Below are 16,767 nucleotides of genomic sequence, written 5' to 3' on the forward strand. Positions count from 1 at the left end.
TTTCAGCCTCCTTGTGTCCCCCCTTGGTACTGCATCATAACTTCCTGTTTTTGTATCTTCTAACATGATATTCCGTTCGCTTTGACGTCAGAAAGGAGTAGTGTAGGTTTAAGTCCAGCCTATATTGGACCCCCATAACCCGGACCGGCCGTCGTCAGAGTAAACCTCGGTGATCCTCGCAGCCTCCCCCGCCGGGTTCTTCACCCGCAGCACCTGGGAACCGCACGGGTGAGACGCGTTTTTCAAATGCTCGGCAAACTCAATCGGTTTAGGGTGGGCTCCTATCCACAGATCTCCTGACGTCGCATCCACACATATGTTGTCGAGACTCGTATGTAGTGAGATGTCGTGGCTACGTCGTAGAGTGTTGTCTCTCTGTCGGTGGAAAACAGTTACGACTCCTTTGATGGAGTCAGCAACGTACACAACGTTACCGTCAGGCGATAGGTTGACGCCGTTTGCACATTTGAAACCGCCGGCTACTATAGTAGCCCCTCCCTTGTTGTAGTAGACAACGTTTGACCATGATAGTAGTAGCCAAGTCTCGGTCATCTTACTGTACATACCCGTGCTATATTTGTCGTTCGTGGCGTAAAAACTTTCCTGTCCTGTCGCAACGACGTCGTTGACGCTGTACAGAAGAGAATGCGTCACAGACTTGACGTGAATCAAGCTGTTGGAATTTGCGTCGAATCGGAAAATCTCAACCCTGTCTTCACTGTGACCTTTGGCATGATTCACGACAAAGAGCCGAACTTCTCCCGAGTCGCCGTCTTCGAGTACGCTGAGACCGTGGGGTACGAAGTCTTCCTCAAGACTCCTTGGCACGATGTTGACTTTTTGGCTCCATTGGAAGGGTTTCGATAGTCAAAGACGAAGACTTTTGGTACAAACGAGAAGTATACGGGGTCGAGTACGAGCCCCTGTGGTACCAAACCTGACGAGATGAACGCTTGACCGGATGAAATCAACACGATGTCTTCAGAACCTTGCTCCACGCCCTCAACAAAACCACACGTACCCGGCACGTGGTTGTAAACGTGCTGAAACACCCTCATGGCTGTCAGAAACTTTCCGACATGACTCAAAACCACGGCAACAACGAGTACGAGTACCACTTTTCGAAACATTCTGGTAGCTGGGTAATAGGTCATCGGTGTGTAACGTACCCCATACTGATTTGCATAGACCGAAAGATCATATAGATTTAGTGATAAACTTTGTCTCAAGGTTATTTATCTTTCAATGTCTGTCCTTCAAATTATCCTTCTAGTCCTGTCTGGACTTTTGTGTTGACCCCCAAGCGCTATGTCCGACCATATTAGACAGGGATAAAGAAAATCATTCGTTAAACATGTATGACATAAACACGGGAAGGTCAAAATGTGCACAGATGAAGGTTAATATTCAACAACCTAAACACGAACTTTGACCCTACGTAACAGTGTTTATGGCCATATGTACTTTTATTTTACTGGTAGTAAAAAAAGGGTAGAAAAGGAAGCCAAAACCACACTCCAGCAAAATTAGCAGTCGTGTGGTTGAATTTCACTAACAAATTTTATGACTTGGCATTGTAACTTCCTGCAGTGCCCTCATTATATTTCAGCCATACCATAGGTATGGTGAAATATATTGTATTCGTAATGTTTCTTTCTTTCTCCTGTCAAATCTTCAAATCGATTCAACTCCGTCGTTCCTGGACCGAATTACTTGAAATTTGGCACAAGGGTAGAGTGGGTCAATACCCAGGTGCTTTTTTCTCATTTTTTTCATATCTTCCTTTAAAATGATTTTATACATGTTTTTTGCAATTTTTATGTACATTTTGCCCCCCTGTTCCCTGGTGTTACAGCCGAATGACCTAAAATTTGGTACAGAGGTGCCTTGATCATATGCCCACAAAATTCCAAAAACAATTTTGGCATACGGTACAGCAAAATGCTTGATTTTGGCATTTTTTGCCCCAGAAATGACATTTTTTGGCTCCTATACCCCCATTTTACAACCAAATGACCTGAAATTTGGTATAGGAGTGCCGTCTACATATGCGCACATGAATTCATTGACACCTTTGGCATACGGTACAGCAAAATGCTTAATTTTGGAATTTTTTGGCCATTGTTTGACCAAAAACGTACGCTTTTGGCTCCTGTTCCCTGGTCTTGTAACCAAATGACCTACATTTTGGTAAATAGGTGCACTAGATATTCATTCAAATGACCCATGTATAATTTCTGGCATAAACCACTTCAAAATGATATATTTGGGTACTTTTTTAGTAATTCTCCACTGGCCAGAGGGTCAACGACCTCAAGGTCGTTGACCTCTCCCACCTGAAGACAGCATGTGCACATGTCTATATATACTAGTAACTTGATTAAAGAGGCAACCAATCACGTAGCCTGAGTCAACATCTCGAAGGGGATTGGCAGCCAATCAGTGAGCCCGGTGTTATCTGGATGAGTCCATTCTGGCACGGAGGGGGTACATATTTTTTAAATTCATCTTTGGACTGTTGATTATATAATGTCTCTCAATGGGAGTATTTTTGAACTGGACTATTTTGCAATTTTACATGGGGTGTACTGGAGAGTCCATTCTTGCATGGAGGGGGGCATTTTTTTTAAATTTGTTTATGGACTTTGGTGATTTGATATGTCAAAGTGTTTCAGTGTGGTTATTTTTTGACTGGTCAACTTTGCTATTTTACATAGGTTGTGCTGGAAGAGTCGATCCTTACATGGGGGGATTTTTAAAATCCATTTTTGGGACTTTGGTGATTACGTCCAAGTCCAATTTTAGCGGATGTATTTTTGGACTGCACCACTTTACATAGGGGCATCGCAAAAAGAGTCCATTCTTGCATGGGGATGTTTTCAAATTTAGTTTTAGAAAGGTGATAATTCAATATTCCATTTTTAGTGGAAGTGTTTTTGGACTGGTCTATTTTACATTTTCATGCCTTTTTTGCTTAGTTCAACCTTGACTGTTTTCAGTGAGAGTATTTCTGGACTGGTCTATTGTGCAAATTCACATGGAGTGCACTGGAAGAGTCCATTCTTGCACTAGGAATTTTGTAAGATTCATTTTTGGGTGTCATTAAGTGTCATTAGTGGAAGTGACTTTTAAACAAAAGTGTTCGATTCTTGCACATGGGTGATTTTGGAATAGTCTGTTGTTGCATGGGGAGGGAGATGGCTGAAATATGCTGCATTTGCTCTCAAGCAAATGTCGGCCTTTCTAGTTTTAATATTATAATGACCTAATGCAATATTGAAATGAGTCAAGGTGCCTCTAGAAAATTGTAAACATGCAGCAGGTAGAGTGTGTGTTGCTATTGTGTGCGTGTGTGTACGTGTCTGTGTGTGTGTACATGTGTGTACGTGTGTGTGTGTACGTCTGTGTGTGCGCGTCCCCGTGTATGTGTGTGTGTGTAAGCGTGTATGTATGCGCGCGCATGTGTGTGTGTGTGTGTGTGAGTGCGTATGTGTGTCTGAACGTATTTGTGTGGAGTCAGGGAGAGAACATTGCATCACCTTACTTACTGTACCCCAAGGCCAGCCCTTTATAATAGCATCGGCTAGTTGGGCGTCATTGGTTGTGTGTTATGCAAGCCAAACAAATAGATAAAAGATATTGGAGGCCTTTTTTGATTGTGTAATTTTGTGTTTTGTTGAAAAAAATTAAGCTGTATTTTCCCTCTGCAAAAGCACAAAGCCATCATAGCTTCGTTGTCTTGTGTACTTCTTTGGATTGTATATGGCGGGGGTTAGCGCGAACGCAGACCCCCACTATCATAAATTACGCAGCCGAGTTACCCGCATTTGGGGTAATCGCAAGGGTCAACCCAACCGGAGTGCAATGGTCGGGCCTCGCCCTGGGCGGACGTCCTTCCTGATCAACGTGCCACCTCTGCCAGGTAAGTATGCCTCAGAAACGCCACCTTTCGGACCCAGTCCAAACAACAACCAGCTTACCCTGTGGCTATTCCTATGCAATGTATCGCTCTTGTTACGTATTATAAATGTCATGGCACGCAACCAAACCGAATCCTTGCAAGAAAGTCTTTATCAACGACGTTTAGAAAAGAATTATTTAGTAGCGTAATTTTCTACGTTTAGAATATGGTGACGAAATGACGCTCCTTACTGGTGTATCCACAGCGCCCTCCAGGGTCATAGACATAATCCTATCACCCGGCGGTGACGTTGGAGTCGTGCGTCAAGTACACGGACCAATAACGGCAGTGTAATAAAAATAGAAACTGCAGTTTTGCTGTATTTCGCTACGCGGCGCTTCTGGACTGTCACAAGGACTAGTGTGTGCAATGCAGTGGTCAAGTATAGAACCATTTCGTTTGTTTAGGCAGTTTTGTTGAATTTCATGATATTCCTAATATAACTTGATATGATAGGAATCTTAAACATACCCCAAAGGAAAAATTCATTCCACGTTTTCTACTCTACTACTTTTGATTAATTTATAAAAAAAAAAGGTGTTGAAAGAAAGAATAGTACAAAACATCTGGTGGTATGATAGATTATACACTAAACTTGTACTTCTTAAAACTAAAACTTCTTAAATTCCCAAGGTTTCATGGTCAAGTAGGTGCTTAAATTGGGGTTACTTAGTTTTGGTGTTGAAATATGGTAATTTTGCTTTGAAGGACAACATATCATAACTATCAAAACAGCCTTTGAATGCTTATATAGCCACATGTCCGTGTATCTTTTTTTTTACCACAATGACACAGATATGACAAAAAGTTTTAAAGTTTAATAACGTTCATACAATAGTACACATCTGTGTTCCTGTACGTAATACTAGTAATAGCTTAACTTCAAGAAAACAAAACTTCTAACTTTTTTGCTGTAGATGTGGCACGAAGAGAAAGAAATAACATATCAACTGTACATCTAAGTAAATATCATAATGCCTGATTATTCATATATTGTGTTTCAAGCAATCCTTCAATTGATCAGTTCTATGGACACTTCATGGTAAATACTTGTAAACCTGGGGGATTCAGACCCTTCTAATATTGCTAACATTAATAACTGATATTAAAGAGCTTGTCAATAAGCTTTTGGTTGCTATGACTTTTCATCATATTGTGGGCCTGATCAAAATTGTTCTTTTTTCATTTTGCGCAAGTTTCAGTACATGTATTATAAGTTACTCCCATGCAAGCGTTTCATTGGTAGTACATCTTGTGGAAATAATATTCTGCCATTCAGAGGTCTAAGTCCAAATCCTCTGCAGTAAAGGGACCATTACGAGGCCCAAAACAGCAAGAATTTCTAGCACCTGATCAAGCAGACTGTAAATATATGACGTGTCTATGTCCAAATTATACAATAACATGAAGGTTCCACTTTGAGTAATAAACATCTACTTAACACGGCTACAAAAATAAAACAGTTCAGGACTTCAGCCAAAGATGGATCTTTCCGTTTATCGTTTTCTTCTCCGGGTTGAGTTTCTTGAGTATCTCGGTGACCTTTGCCACGGTTTGGTCACGGTTCAACCCCGTCTTACCCGTGGGGAACTTCTTAAGAAGGTCCTTAGCTGTCATGGGTTTCCTCATAAGATATCTTCTCACCGACTCCTCTGTTAGACCAAGCTCACTGAAGAGAAAAATGACATTTCTTTAGAAAAAACAGCACACATTTTGAAACGGAAATACAACTTATGTCAATGAAGTTTAGACATCCAGGTAATAAGATATGCCAAAAAGCAGTTACTCAAGCGACTGGATATGGTTGAGTAAATGTATATTGGACGCCATATTACCTGGGCATCTGAACTTCTTTGACAATTTACATTGATGACATGAAAATTAAACATTTTGGAAGTTCTATCACGTATTATATATAGCCAGAAACATCAACCAAGAAGAGGGACAAATTCTGTTAAAGCAATTTTTGTCTGAGGGCGGTACTGTAATCAGAAACATAATACAAATTTTCCTAGGCTTGATTACTGATTACATCAAGTACCTACAACATTGTACTTAGTAGTGAACTTGTGTTACCTTGTTGGTGTGCCGGACCCTGACCCATCATGGCTGCGACTGTGGCGAGCCTTCTTAGGCAGCGGACTGTCTCCCTCACCTGCTCGCTTGGTACCTGTCAGTTGGGGTGGAACAATAGAAGGGTTAGAACAATAGGGATAATTATGTGGGGTATCACTTGGGGCTCTACTTGTGTCACACTGGCTTCCACCAAATTCTGTAAATGCATTTAAGTTCGCAGGGATTTAATTTTGTGGTAGCCGTAAAAAGGACTTAAGTGGTTTTAACTTGCCATAGCACCATGCACTGTAGTCTCTTATTGCTATGGGAAAATGATCGCGGCGGTTTTAAGTTTGTGGGGAAGTGCCCACAGCGAAAACTGCAAACGTTAAACTACTGCAAAATTTGCTGCATTTACAGTAAATCAAAGGCACTCTGTGTATGGCTAGTGTGCTGCTGTCAATTTGAATTACCCAATAGGGATGTTGGAATTGATGTTATTGCAATATTTTTGTTCAAGGTTTTCCTTGCGGGCCGGGCAGGGACATCAGATGATATGGAATACACCGTGTTGCATTCTATCTAAAATTATCTTTCCAATACATTATGTATACCGCGAACTTAAAACCAACGCATACATTTTTCCATGGCAGTACAGTAAATGACTACAGTGCATGGTGCTACGTAACCGCAAACTTAAAACCACCGCAAACAGTTCCTTTCCCGTTACCGCGAAATTACATCCCCGGGAACAGTACACTAAGTGATGCACTTTGTACAGCAATCACAAGGATAATAAACTGTAGTCACAAACTAAATGTAGAAGACGAAAAAAATATAATAAAATTCCCAGTGACCAGAGGTTCTGTCCATTCTACCCAAATGAGATCGAAGATGAACATCTCTTTATTATGGACTGTATCCCAGACTTGTAACTGACCTTTCTGTTGTTCTAACTTCTTGGCGGCTGCGGCTAGCGTTGACCCGATGCCTCCGTCCGGCGCAGGTGTACTGGCTCTACTACTGCTGCTACTGCCGGACTTGGAGTTACCTTTAGAACTGGCCTTCCCAAAAGCAGTCTTCCCCTTTTTACTCTGGAGAAAGACAAGATAAGAAAGACATTAGACCAATGTTCTAGCCAGCCTGAAATTTTTTCCATCCCCTGGATGTTGAAATCCTGGCAAGTGCAGAAGGTGTAACAATCCTAGGAAGGTCCGAGAGCATGTTTCCCCTGGCCAATCAGTGAGAATCAGAGGCATTCACTCAAATCTCAGCATCATTTTACATCAACTTGTTGTCCTGTCAATCAAACAAATCCTGATAGTTATTGGCCTATCAAAGTCTAATCATATCACTGGGGCTATACAAATGTAGTTTCACCATCTGAAAATCAGAAACATTTAGTGTTAGGGACTTGGATCCAACCTTAGTCTTACACAATATGCATGCATATTTTCTATAGAATGATCCAAATGATAATTTTTGTAAATGTTGTCATAATACTTTTCAGTAAATACAATGTACATGATGTAACTGTAGAATCACTTGGTGGGGATTTATTTGGGCTGTACCACTGTGATTACAGGGGAGGGGGTGAAGTGGAATGTACTACTCACTCGCCCCTTGCCGCCTTTTCCATGCAGTTTCCCTTCTTTCTTGTCCTACAATTGATAGAGAAGGGAAGAGAGAGAGACAGAGAAAGATCCAAAAAAGATATATTTATAAAGACCACAGAGGTATAAAAAAAAGGCATTTAAACATGCTACAGTAAAGATATAATGGTTTATCCAGCAGCTAAAAATGCTTCTTGCAGCTGTATGAATTCTATGGTATAAAAAGACATACAGCAATGTTATAATGTCTTACTTTATATACATCAATAATATGAATATCAATATATTACCTACCAGAGTATAAGGAAGACAAAAAAGCATTTAGCTGATTAGAATATTGCAATTACTCTGTGGCATGCATATGATAAAATTATTACAAAACAATATGAAATGATGTTAATTATTATGCAGCATTTGTATTTTCTGTAAGAAACTTGAGGTAGAAAAGGCATTCAATTTTGAGTGTTGGAATTATGTGTTATTATAAACAAAGAAAGGACCACAGGAGTCTTATAACAGTGCCTTTAATGATGATGCTAAGAACTACACCTAAGTTTGTTGTTTGGTTTTGTACTTCCGGGTCATAGGTCACTCACCTGCATGAAGAGTGCAGAGGATTCAAGGTCAACATCACTGTCTTCTGACGAGCTGCTGTCACTCTCTTCTGGCAAAAAAAATGGAAGGAAATGTCAAAACTCAACTTATATGGACGTTTTCACACAGCCCATTACATGCTTGGAGATGCACGGCACAATGGGTCAGGGTTTTCTCAAATTCACTTGTCCTATCAGGCAAGAACATTAAAAAAAAATTCTTGCCCAAACAATTTTTCCACTTGCCCAGAATTCGAGGGTCACTTATATATGCATTATTTTTCACTTCCAACAATGGAATTCTTATTATTGCCTCTATTTCCTATGTTGACCATTGCTTGATGTCACAACAGTAAAAAGTAACAAGTATATCAAAATCTCACTTAATTGAAAAATCTTACTTGCCCGATCGTGGTAGGTCATGCACTTGCCCAATGGGCACTGTCACCTGTCCTGGACAACAGGGCTAGTGGACTTGAAAAATCAGAAAGAATAAAATACCTTTTTTGTCAGGTTTGTCTTCTGCTGTTTTCTCCCCCTCAGCAGCCTCCCCTTCCTTCTCCCCCTCCCCCTCCTCCTCCTCCTCACTAGAGGACATCTCCATCTCCTGATCCACACCCTTCAGGTCTGTACCATCAGCTTTGGACTTGTCTACTTCTTCTTCTGAAGCACTGGAAAACAATAGGACAAACTACTGTAAATACAGAAATGTCCATCTTCTGATCCACACCCTTCAGGTCTGTACCATCAGCTTTGGACTTGTCTACTTCTTCTTCTGAAGCACTGGGAAACAACAGGACAAACTACTGTAAATACAGAAATGTCCATCTCTTGATCCACACCCTTCAGGTCTGTACCATCAGCTTTGGACTTGTCTACTTCTTCTTCTGAAGCACTGGGAAACAACAGGACAAACTACTGTAAATACAGAAATGTCCATCTACTGATCATGATCCACACCCTTCAGGTCTGTACCATCAGCTTTGGACTTGTCTACTTCTTCTTCTGAAGCACTGGGAAACAACAAGACAAACTACAACAGTCTGTAGAAATAGTCGTAGTGGTTTATGTTTGCATTTTCAGACCGATGATTAGATCAGTGACAGTGAAATCAACGAATTAGGAATCCTTGAATTTAGCAGTCACAGTATAATAATTTCAAGCTAATCTGGAATCCTTGACAGTGGTTTGAATTCAACTGTCACATTCTTATCAGCCAATCAGGAATCCTAGTTCTAAGTGACTCTGACAAATGCAAAACACTGAGTGATCATTTCATTCAACAACAAATTATTTCACATGAACTATAAAACGGACACGGACACTGCTAGAAGGTCAATCAAGAACTCTTGAGCTACATAATCACAGAAACTTTTAATCAAAATATAGAGTGCAAATTCACCTTTCATCTTCATCTGACATGTAGTCCACTTCTCTGCCATCATAGTCTCCCTCATCACTGTCTTCTAGTGCCTCATCATCAGAACCTGCGGTGGGAGGGGGGCAATTGTGTCATATATCATTCTTTGATTACAGGGCAGAAGTCACTACAAGATGCAGCTCTATAGATTCCTATGGTCCATTTTTCTAGAATTACTCTAACTAATTAGAATAATTAGAAAGATTGTATAAAGAATTAAAATGAATAAGACAGTGTAGTAAGTTGACTTTTTGACTTGGTCAAAAAAACAAGATTGGGACCCTACTTTGAAAAGGCCAATTTATTATCTGCCGACATCATTAAAATCAAAATTGTGCCATTCTTTACAATTGAGTGTTTTGTAAATATGAAACCTTTCATTGGTTTTTATTGAGACTTGACAACTATGTTTATGTACATGTGTGGGGTGAGTTGTTTTGACAGGACACCCTGAATTTGGTTATTTTTATATTATTTGCACTAAAAATGGCCTGTTTTTCCTTTGTAAAACAGTCTAATATTTGAATGGAAACCAACCTAGTTGCAACACATTTTGAACCCACCTTTTTGTTTCTTCTTCTTTTTCTTCTGGACTTTGGTATCCTTCTTTTTCTTGGCAGTTTTTGCCTTTTCTTTCTTCCCCTCTGCCTCATTATCTGAGTCATCAGAGAAGCCACCTAAGTCAGAGTCAGAATCATCCCCTTCTCGCACCCTCTGAATAATAAGAAAAAAAAGAGAATTCTTGTTAAGTTTCTTATGCAAGAAATTGCTATACTAAAACATATCAAGATACAGATACTATAGCATACTGTAAATGCATTTAAGTTTGCAGGGATTTACTTTCGCAGTAGCGCCATAGAATGTAATCACATACTGTTATGGAAAAATGTTCATGGTGGTTTTAAGTTCGCGGTGAAGTGGCCACCGCAAAAACTGCGAACATAAAACTACCGCAAACATTTCTGCATTTACAGCGTTTTTCGTGTTGGACCGGGCCGAAAAAAACGGACCTGAAAAAAATCAGGATTTTGGACCAATTAGAAAATGAACAGATTATATCGGCAGGCAGTCACACCTTTTGAGGCTTGCCGGTCGAAGAAAATAACAAGAGTGAAGTAGAATAGAGTTTATAGTCATTTCTACCAAGTTTCTATAGTCAAATTCTTTACATAAAGATAGGATTTTAAAACGCCAGTGGGAGTCGAATACTCCACCAAACAGATTCATTTGTAGCGAAATGGACCATTGTTTTGAGTATCGCCCATTCACAACTTGAACATACTGAATCAGGTGCAGGTTCAGGTCCGGACCTGGACCTGATCCCCTGGACCTGAACCGGGCCTCATTTTTCTGCACCTGTCCAGTAATACCTACCCCTATGCAGAACTGTTTCTGTTCTTACCAAGTCATCTCTGGCCGATACGTTCTTCTCTGTTTCTCCCTCCGTTTCTGCCTCATCCTTATTCTCCAGTCTTTTCTTCATCATGATGTTGAAATAGTTCAGAACTTTATGTCTCCTGTGGATGACAAGGAACAAAAACTGTTGAACAAACAAAGCATTTTCTTTTCAAAATCTTTCTTGTTTTAAATGCCAGCACATGTACAGTAAACGGAAAACTAGATATCTTGTTTTTTTCCCCGTCTTTCATTAAATTTGAAGTCTGCAGAGGATAACCGCGGAACGCGTAGCGCAGTAGGACCATGTTCAGCCCGCGACTGAGAGGTTGCGGGTTCGAACTTCGAATCCAGCTAGCTGCTGTGTTAACGATCTTGTACCCTTGGGAAAGGCACTTTACACGGCTTTCCTCACTATATTCAGGTGAAAATGAGTACCTAGCAATGGCTAGGGTCGTCCCTCGGATAGGACGTTAAATGGAGGTCCCGTGTATGGGGAGAGTCACACCCCATGCACGTTAAAGAACCCCCACACGTGTGTGTTGGTGCAAATCCTTCTGTCTGGAGTTGGTGATTCACTTCAAATCACCCGGATGGAGGCCTGGCGAACCTCTGTCTCATATCAGCCGCATGGTGAATTATATCATTCACCCGGACGGGAGACCTGCCGCATCCCCATCTTGTAATTAGCCAGTGAAAGGGTATGTCACCCTGTAAGGGGCGGTATAACCCTGTCGTGTGTAAACATGTGCGAACATGTGTGATCACGTCGACCGATGGTGATGATGATGATGAGAGGATAACAATGTACATCCATAAATCACTGCGCGCCTAACATTAGTTGATTTTATTAGAATTGTATGAATGTTAATTCAAATTGGTTGTCTTGCAATCAATGACTTTCAAAATTTTCCCTTGCTGCCCGTACATGTAAGTCAAGTGTAAGTGTAATATATTGTTGCATTTCACAATAGATAATTAAAAACTTTCACCCCAATGGTAGCATGGTCTTTTGAAGAAGACATGCCAAACACATTTTCAAGCAGGGTTGGAAAAGTCCACTAGCCCGATTGTCCCGGTCGAGAGAAAGTACTGTTTGGGCAAGCGCATGTACTACCCCACTTGCCCGATCAGGCAAGTAAGATTTTTCAATGAGTGAGATTTTGATATTACATGTACTTGTAACTTTTCAGTTATGGCATCAAACATTGGTCAACAAAAAGAGACACAATGTTAGAATTCCATTGCTGGAAGCAAAAGTGCATAAAAAAAAGCCATTTAAATTTCGGGCGAGTGATAACTTGGTTTGGGCAAGTAATTTTTTAATGAACTTTCCCAATATGACAAGTGAATTTTAGAAAACCCTGTTCAAGCCGGTATCCAAACTACATGTACATGTTAACACAACTACAGTTAAAAATTTTAATATACTTCTCAAATTCGGCCTCAGCTTCTTCCTCATTCAGGTATCTGTACTTGATCTGGGGTGTGAAGTTGTACCAGGACTCCACAGGGCAGGCCTCGAACGTCTTGTTTCCCGTCTGTCTGAAGACGAAGTACGACGAGGCCTCGTTGATTCCTCCCTCCTTTCTCCCTACAAATCTGAAGAAAGGTGATAAGTTTCAACGCAAGTCTTCAGGGGTTAAGAAACATGTAAGTCAGACCTTTCTCAATAATCACTCATACGACATGACAAAATTGACAATAGGAAAGCATTTTCTATTACCACAATCTTTAATATATCAACGTTTGAAGTTCGAACTAGACATAACTTCTGCCCAATAGAATTTCCTTCCGCTCTGCAACAGATCTGCTCAGTGTCATTGATGAAATTAAGTGAATATTACTTGAAATGCCTGACCGTTTCAAAAATCATATCCAGTTTGTGGCGTGAGTATATGTAATTGCTATTTGCTGTATCTTATCATCAGGGATGTCGAGTTTTCATTGATGTATACTATAACTATATATATAACAACACAAAAATTGATGTATACTATAACTATATATAATTATATAACAACACAAAAATTGAGCCTTCCATATCATAGGTTGAAAATGTGTAGTCAAACCACACATACACTCAGGATATTTGAAAACGGCTAGCCAGACCTAATAAAGCTTCACCCCTGTGGCATTGCCCAAAAGAAATATCCCATACCAACCTTTTGCCACCTTTTCCTCCTACTTTAAGTAACCACGGCTGGTCTTCCAGCTTGAGTTTTGTCTTGTTGATGCCGTATTTCTTCTGTCGCGCCTCCTCACGCCATTTCCGCCCGTACTCACTACCCTCGCCGTATTCCGGCATCGACTCGTCTTTGTATATGTCCATGGTACTGGTTTCTCTCTCCATGTTGGCCTGATAGAGTAAACAGAAGCAAGGAAAATATTGATTATTACATTTGGAAGAGGTAATTATTTACTGAAGTAGAAACAGTCTTCTGTCTCAAGGATTCCAAACCAATGCCAAACCCGGGCCACCACAAAACCAAATGTTATTACATTTTAATGCTACAGAACATGTATATGAAGATGAAAGACATTTTTGTTTCTCTTCCTTTATGACATGTAAGTTGAAACACACAGACTTTGGGTCAAAAAGGAGAGTACAACTACTAATATTGATAATATGCTGATGAAGAGCAACATAGATATCTTTGCTGAGAAAGCCATAAAAGTCTGAAGATTTTTATTTCATTTTCAATAGAAAATTTTTTTTCTAAGACTTAAAGTACAGATTTGTCTCTGACTTACAGACACTTATAAGAAACCTCAAAGAATTAATATGGCCTTGCAAAACATTGTCAAACTTTGCTTCCTACATGCAACTTTGATAATGGACTATGTCAGCAAATGAAGGCTCAGAATGTGAATCCAAGTGCAGTAATTGTAAAACAAATACATTACCTCCTTCCATGCAGACATGTCCACAGCACTGTTGGCAGCAAATCTCATCACATTGTATTTCTTTTGGGGATTCCTGAAAAAGAGAGAAACAGAGTGTATAGAAGAAAAAAAACTTTTTAGATCAGGCTCTAGACAATTTGGCTCTTTACTATTGGTCCAGTCAACTAACTATGCTATGTTTACTAAGTAGGGTTAGGATGTTCGGCAAAGTTGACCAGGTTGTTGGGCTGAGTTGGTCTAACTAAGGAGGTTATGGTCTGACTTGCCAAAGGCAGAGTTGGTAAAGGGCCGATGTGTCTGTCCAACATTTTATATTATATTATCATATTATAATAAAAAGTAAATCAATCATGCTCGTTTCAGACCTATCATATAATTCACTTCAACTTGAACCAAAGTGGTATAAGTTAGTGTAATATATACTAGTAGTTAATAAGCCTGCATTTAGAACATTTGAAAATTTTATTTCTCACTCAACATGCTTGCTTACAGTTCTTGGGACATTCACTGTTCATTGTACTAGACGAAATAGAACTAGGGAAATATTCCCATGAACAATGAACCTGTAATTATACTGCACATAACATCTTACTTCTCTGTTTTGTCTGTAACTGGTTTGAGATGATTTCAATTTTTTTAACTATTTAAGTGCCAACGACCCACTAGAAGGTCAAGGGATAGGTGAGGTGAGACCTAATTGATCCCACCTCTCATCTAAACATGGATGAGTACATTATCTAAAATGTTATAGCTGGCAATCATGGGTCTGCCTAAATACCACAAACAGCCACAAACAACCACAAACGACTCTAATATCTAATATGCAGTGTATATGGGGCAACAACCTTATGTACACTCTGGAGACATAGTTTATACATCTATGATTTTAAAAAAAATGCAGCAAGCCGTACGTATCTACAGCTATTTTGAGTTAGTCCGCTTTCAAGATTTTAAAAAGCACTGATTCTTGGCCACCATGTTGGATCGTGCTTGCTTGCATTTGAGGATGAAAAACACTTAGTATACAAGTTTTATAAGTTGACAATGATAGAAATGCAGTATGCTATAATCTATGAACCAACAGCTTCCATAGTTTTATCGCCCTGTTGTCTATGGAGCCGAGGAAGGTATCGAGAAGTTCCCCATGCAGACTCCTAACACTAAGAATTGATTCGATCTTGAAACCAGCGATTTGACTAACTCAAAATAGCTCGTGAATGCATAGGAGTTGCTGCGTTTTTTAAATTTCATAAATGTATAAACATTATCTCCAGTGCGTCACATAAGGTCGTTGCCCCATATATACTGCTTATTAAAGTCGTTTGTGGTTGTTTGTGGTCGTTTTTGGTGTTTAGGCAGACCAGGCAATCATCAGTTATTCAGTATACTACATATGTACATTGTCCTATGTACATCTTCTTCTTCTTCTTCTTCTTCTTCTTCTTCTTCGTATTGACATCCAACTTCAAGTGGTTGAAGGCTCTGGACGTGGTTACGGGTCGTTTGGCTTTGGGTGGTCGCTTTTTAATACTTTACAGTTTACTTTGTGTTTGTATGGGTGTATGGGTGAATAACCTAGCTCCTCAAGGGCAGGGGCGCTAATCCCTGTCCGCCTCTCTGCAGCTGGGAGGCGGTGAGTACCCGTCACACTAGTGGTAGCTTACATGTTGGAAATGGCATTCTTGAATGCCTGTAGTGTTGGTGCTTTGACAATTGATTCTGGTAGATTGTTCCAATCCCTAACAGTTCTTGGAAAGAAGGAGTTAAGATGGTAATCTGTTCGTGACAATGTAGTGTGGTATGATAACATATTTTCCTTGCGTGAAGATGTGGATAAGCCTTTGCTTGTGAATGGCATTTGTGTTGATACTTAATTGTTGTTGATTTTATAGAACATGTGGAGACGAGCCCTTCGTCTTCTTTCGGCAAGCAAGGGCCAGCCAAGTGATGATATCATATTTGATACACTTGACTGCCTTCTATACCTATGTAAGGTGAAGCGCGCCGCTCGTCTTTGTACAGATTCTAGATTTTGGATGTTGTTTAGGGTATAAGGGTCCCATACAGTTTGACAATATTCTAAGATAGGTCTTACAAGGGCCTTGTAGGCACGAGCCTTGATCTGTGGTTTTGAAATATTTATGTTTCGCCTGAGAAAATTTAAAGTTTGGTACATAATATGTCTCAAACTACACTCACTTCTGTATTTTGACTGTGAATTCCTCTGGACCTTGAAGACCTCCTTGCAGACTACCACTGCCTGATGGCTGGACAGAAAAAAGATGAGGAAACACTTTGACTACAAATTTTATATTTTCATATTTCATATCATCTGGACAAGCTGAGAAAAATTGAACTGGTGACCTGATTTATTTGAGCCTGGTAAAATATATACAGAATGTCTTCTTTTACTAAAATATTATCCATACTACACGACAAAATACTAGTTATAGAGCACTATAACGTTAGAAAAATGAATGTGAAACTACATGTAGGCACAAGAAGGTGGGGAGGGGGGCACAAACGCAGCACATTTCTAGCTATATCTTCCATTAAAATCAGCGAAAGTACTTCCTACGATACAAAACCGAGTGCCTTACCTGTGCAGACATTGTTACTGCTCCTCGCCGTCTGTTGTTTTGTTTATTTATTGTTTTTGCTGGTAAGATATATGCGAAAACACCGACGCGATCGCGCCGAACTTCCAAATATCAAATTGACCCGGAAGGACAAAGAGTATTAAAAGTAGCGCTTCATTTGGCTCTTCACTAGAGTTATGATAAGTCACTAATAATTTTTCTTCCTATTTGAATAATGCATAAA

At 39.9% G+C, this 16,767-nt stretch overlaps 2 protein-coding genes and 1 non-coding gene across 6 annotated transcripts; all 3 read right to left on the minus strand.

The window, feature by feature from the left end:
- Window positions 1-108: 108 nt before the first annotated feature.
- LOC118431508 (serum paraoxonase/arylesterase 1-like) lies at window positions 109-1,234 on the minus strand. Its single transcript, XM_035842749.1, has 2 exons — window positions 771-1,234; window positions 109-735 (listed from the first exon to the last, which is right to left on the minus strand). The coding sequence occupies exons 1-2, from the start codon at window positions 1,152-1,154 to the stop codon at window positions 109-111; spliced, it is 1,011 nt and encodes a 336-aa protein (XP_035698642.1). The 5' UTR covers window positions 1,155-1,234.
- A 2,532-nt stretch (window positions 1,235-3,766) lies between these two features.
- On the minus strand, window positions 3,767-3,930 carry LOC118432657. The gene has a single exon (XR_004833112.1). It is a non-coding gene; the product is annotated as a U1 spliceosomal RNA (small nuclear RNA).
- Window positions 3,931-4,759: 829 nt separating this feature from the next.
- On the minus strand, window positions 4,760-16,729 carry LOC118432075 (general transcription factor IIF subunit 1-like). Of its 4 annotated transcripts, none has more exons than XM_035843587.1 (14): window positions 16,545-16,729; window positions 16,144-16,211; window positions 13,945-14,017; window positions 13,203-13,396; window positions 12,469-12,639; window positions 11,045-11,159; window positions 10,206-10,356; window positions 9,625-9,709; window positions 8,724-8,893; window positions 8,226-8,290; window positions 7,633-7,677; window positions 6,957-7,110; window positions 6,038-6,131; window positions 4,760-5,630 (listed from the first exon to the last, which is right to left on the minus strand). In XM_035843587.1, exons 1-14 carry the CDS (start codon window positions 16,554-16,556, stop codon window positions 5,426-5,428), a joined length of 1,602 nt encoding a protein of 533 aa, XP_035699480.1. In that variant the 5' UTR covers window positions 16,557-16,729; the 3' UTR covers window positions 4,760-5,425. The 4 variants fall into 4 exon arrangements, with proteins under 4 accessions (XP_035699480.1, XP_035699479.1, XP_035699482.1 ...); XM_035843586.1 differs by having other exon boundaries at window positions 8,226-8,293; XM_035843589.1 differs by lacking the exon at window positions 7,633-7,677.
- Window positions 16,730-16,767: the final 38 nt, after the last annotated feature.

The sequence above is a fragment of the Branchiostoma floridae genome, chromosome 15 (genome assembly GCF_000003815.2).
Source record: "Branchiostoma floridae strain S238N-H82 chromosome 15, Bfl_VNyyK, whole genome shotgun sequence".
Lineage (NCBI taxonomy): Eukaryota > Metazoa > Chordata > Leptocardii > Amphioxiformes > Branchiostomatidae > Branchiostoma > Branchiostoma floridae.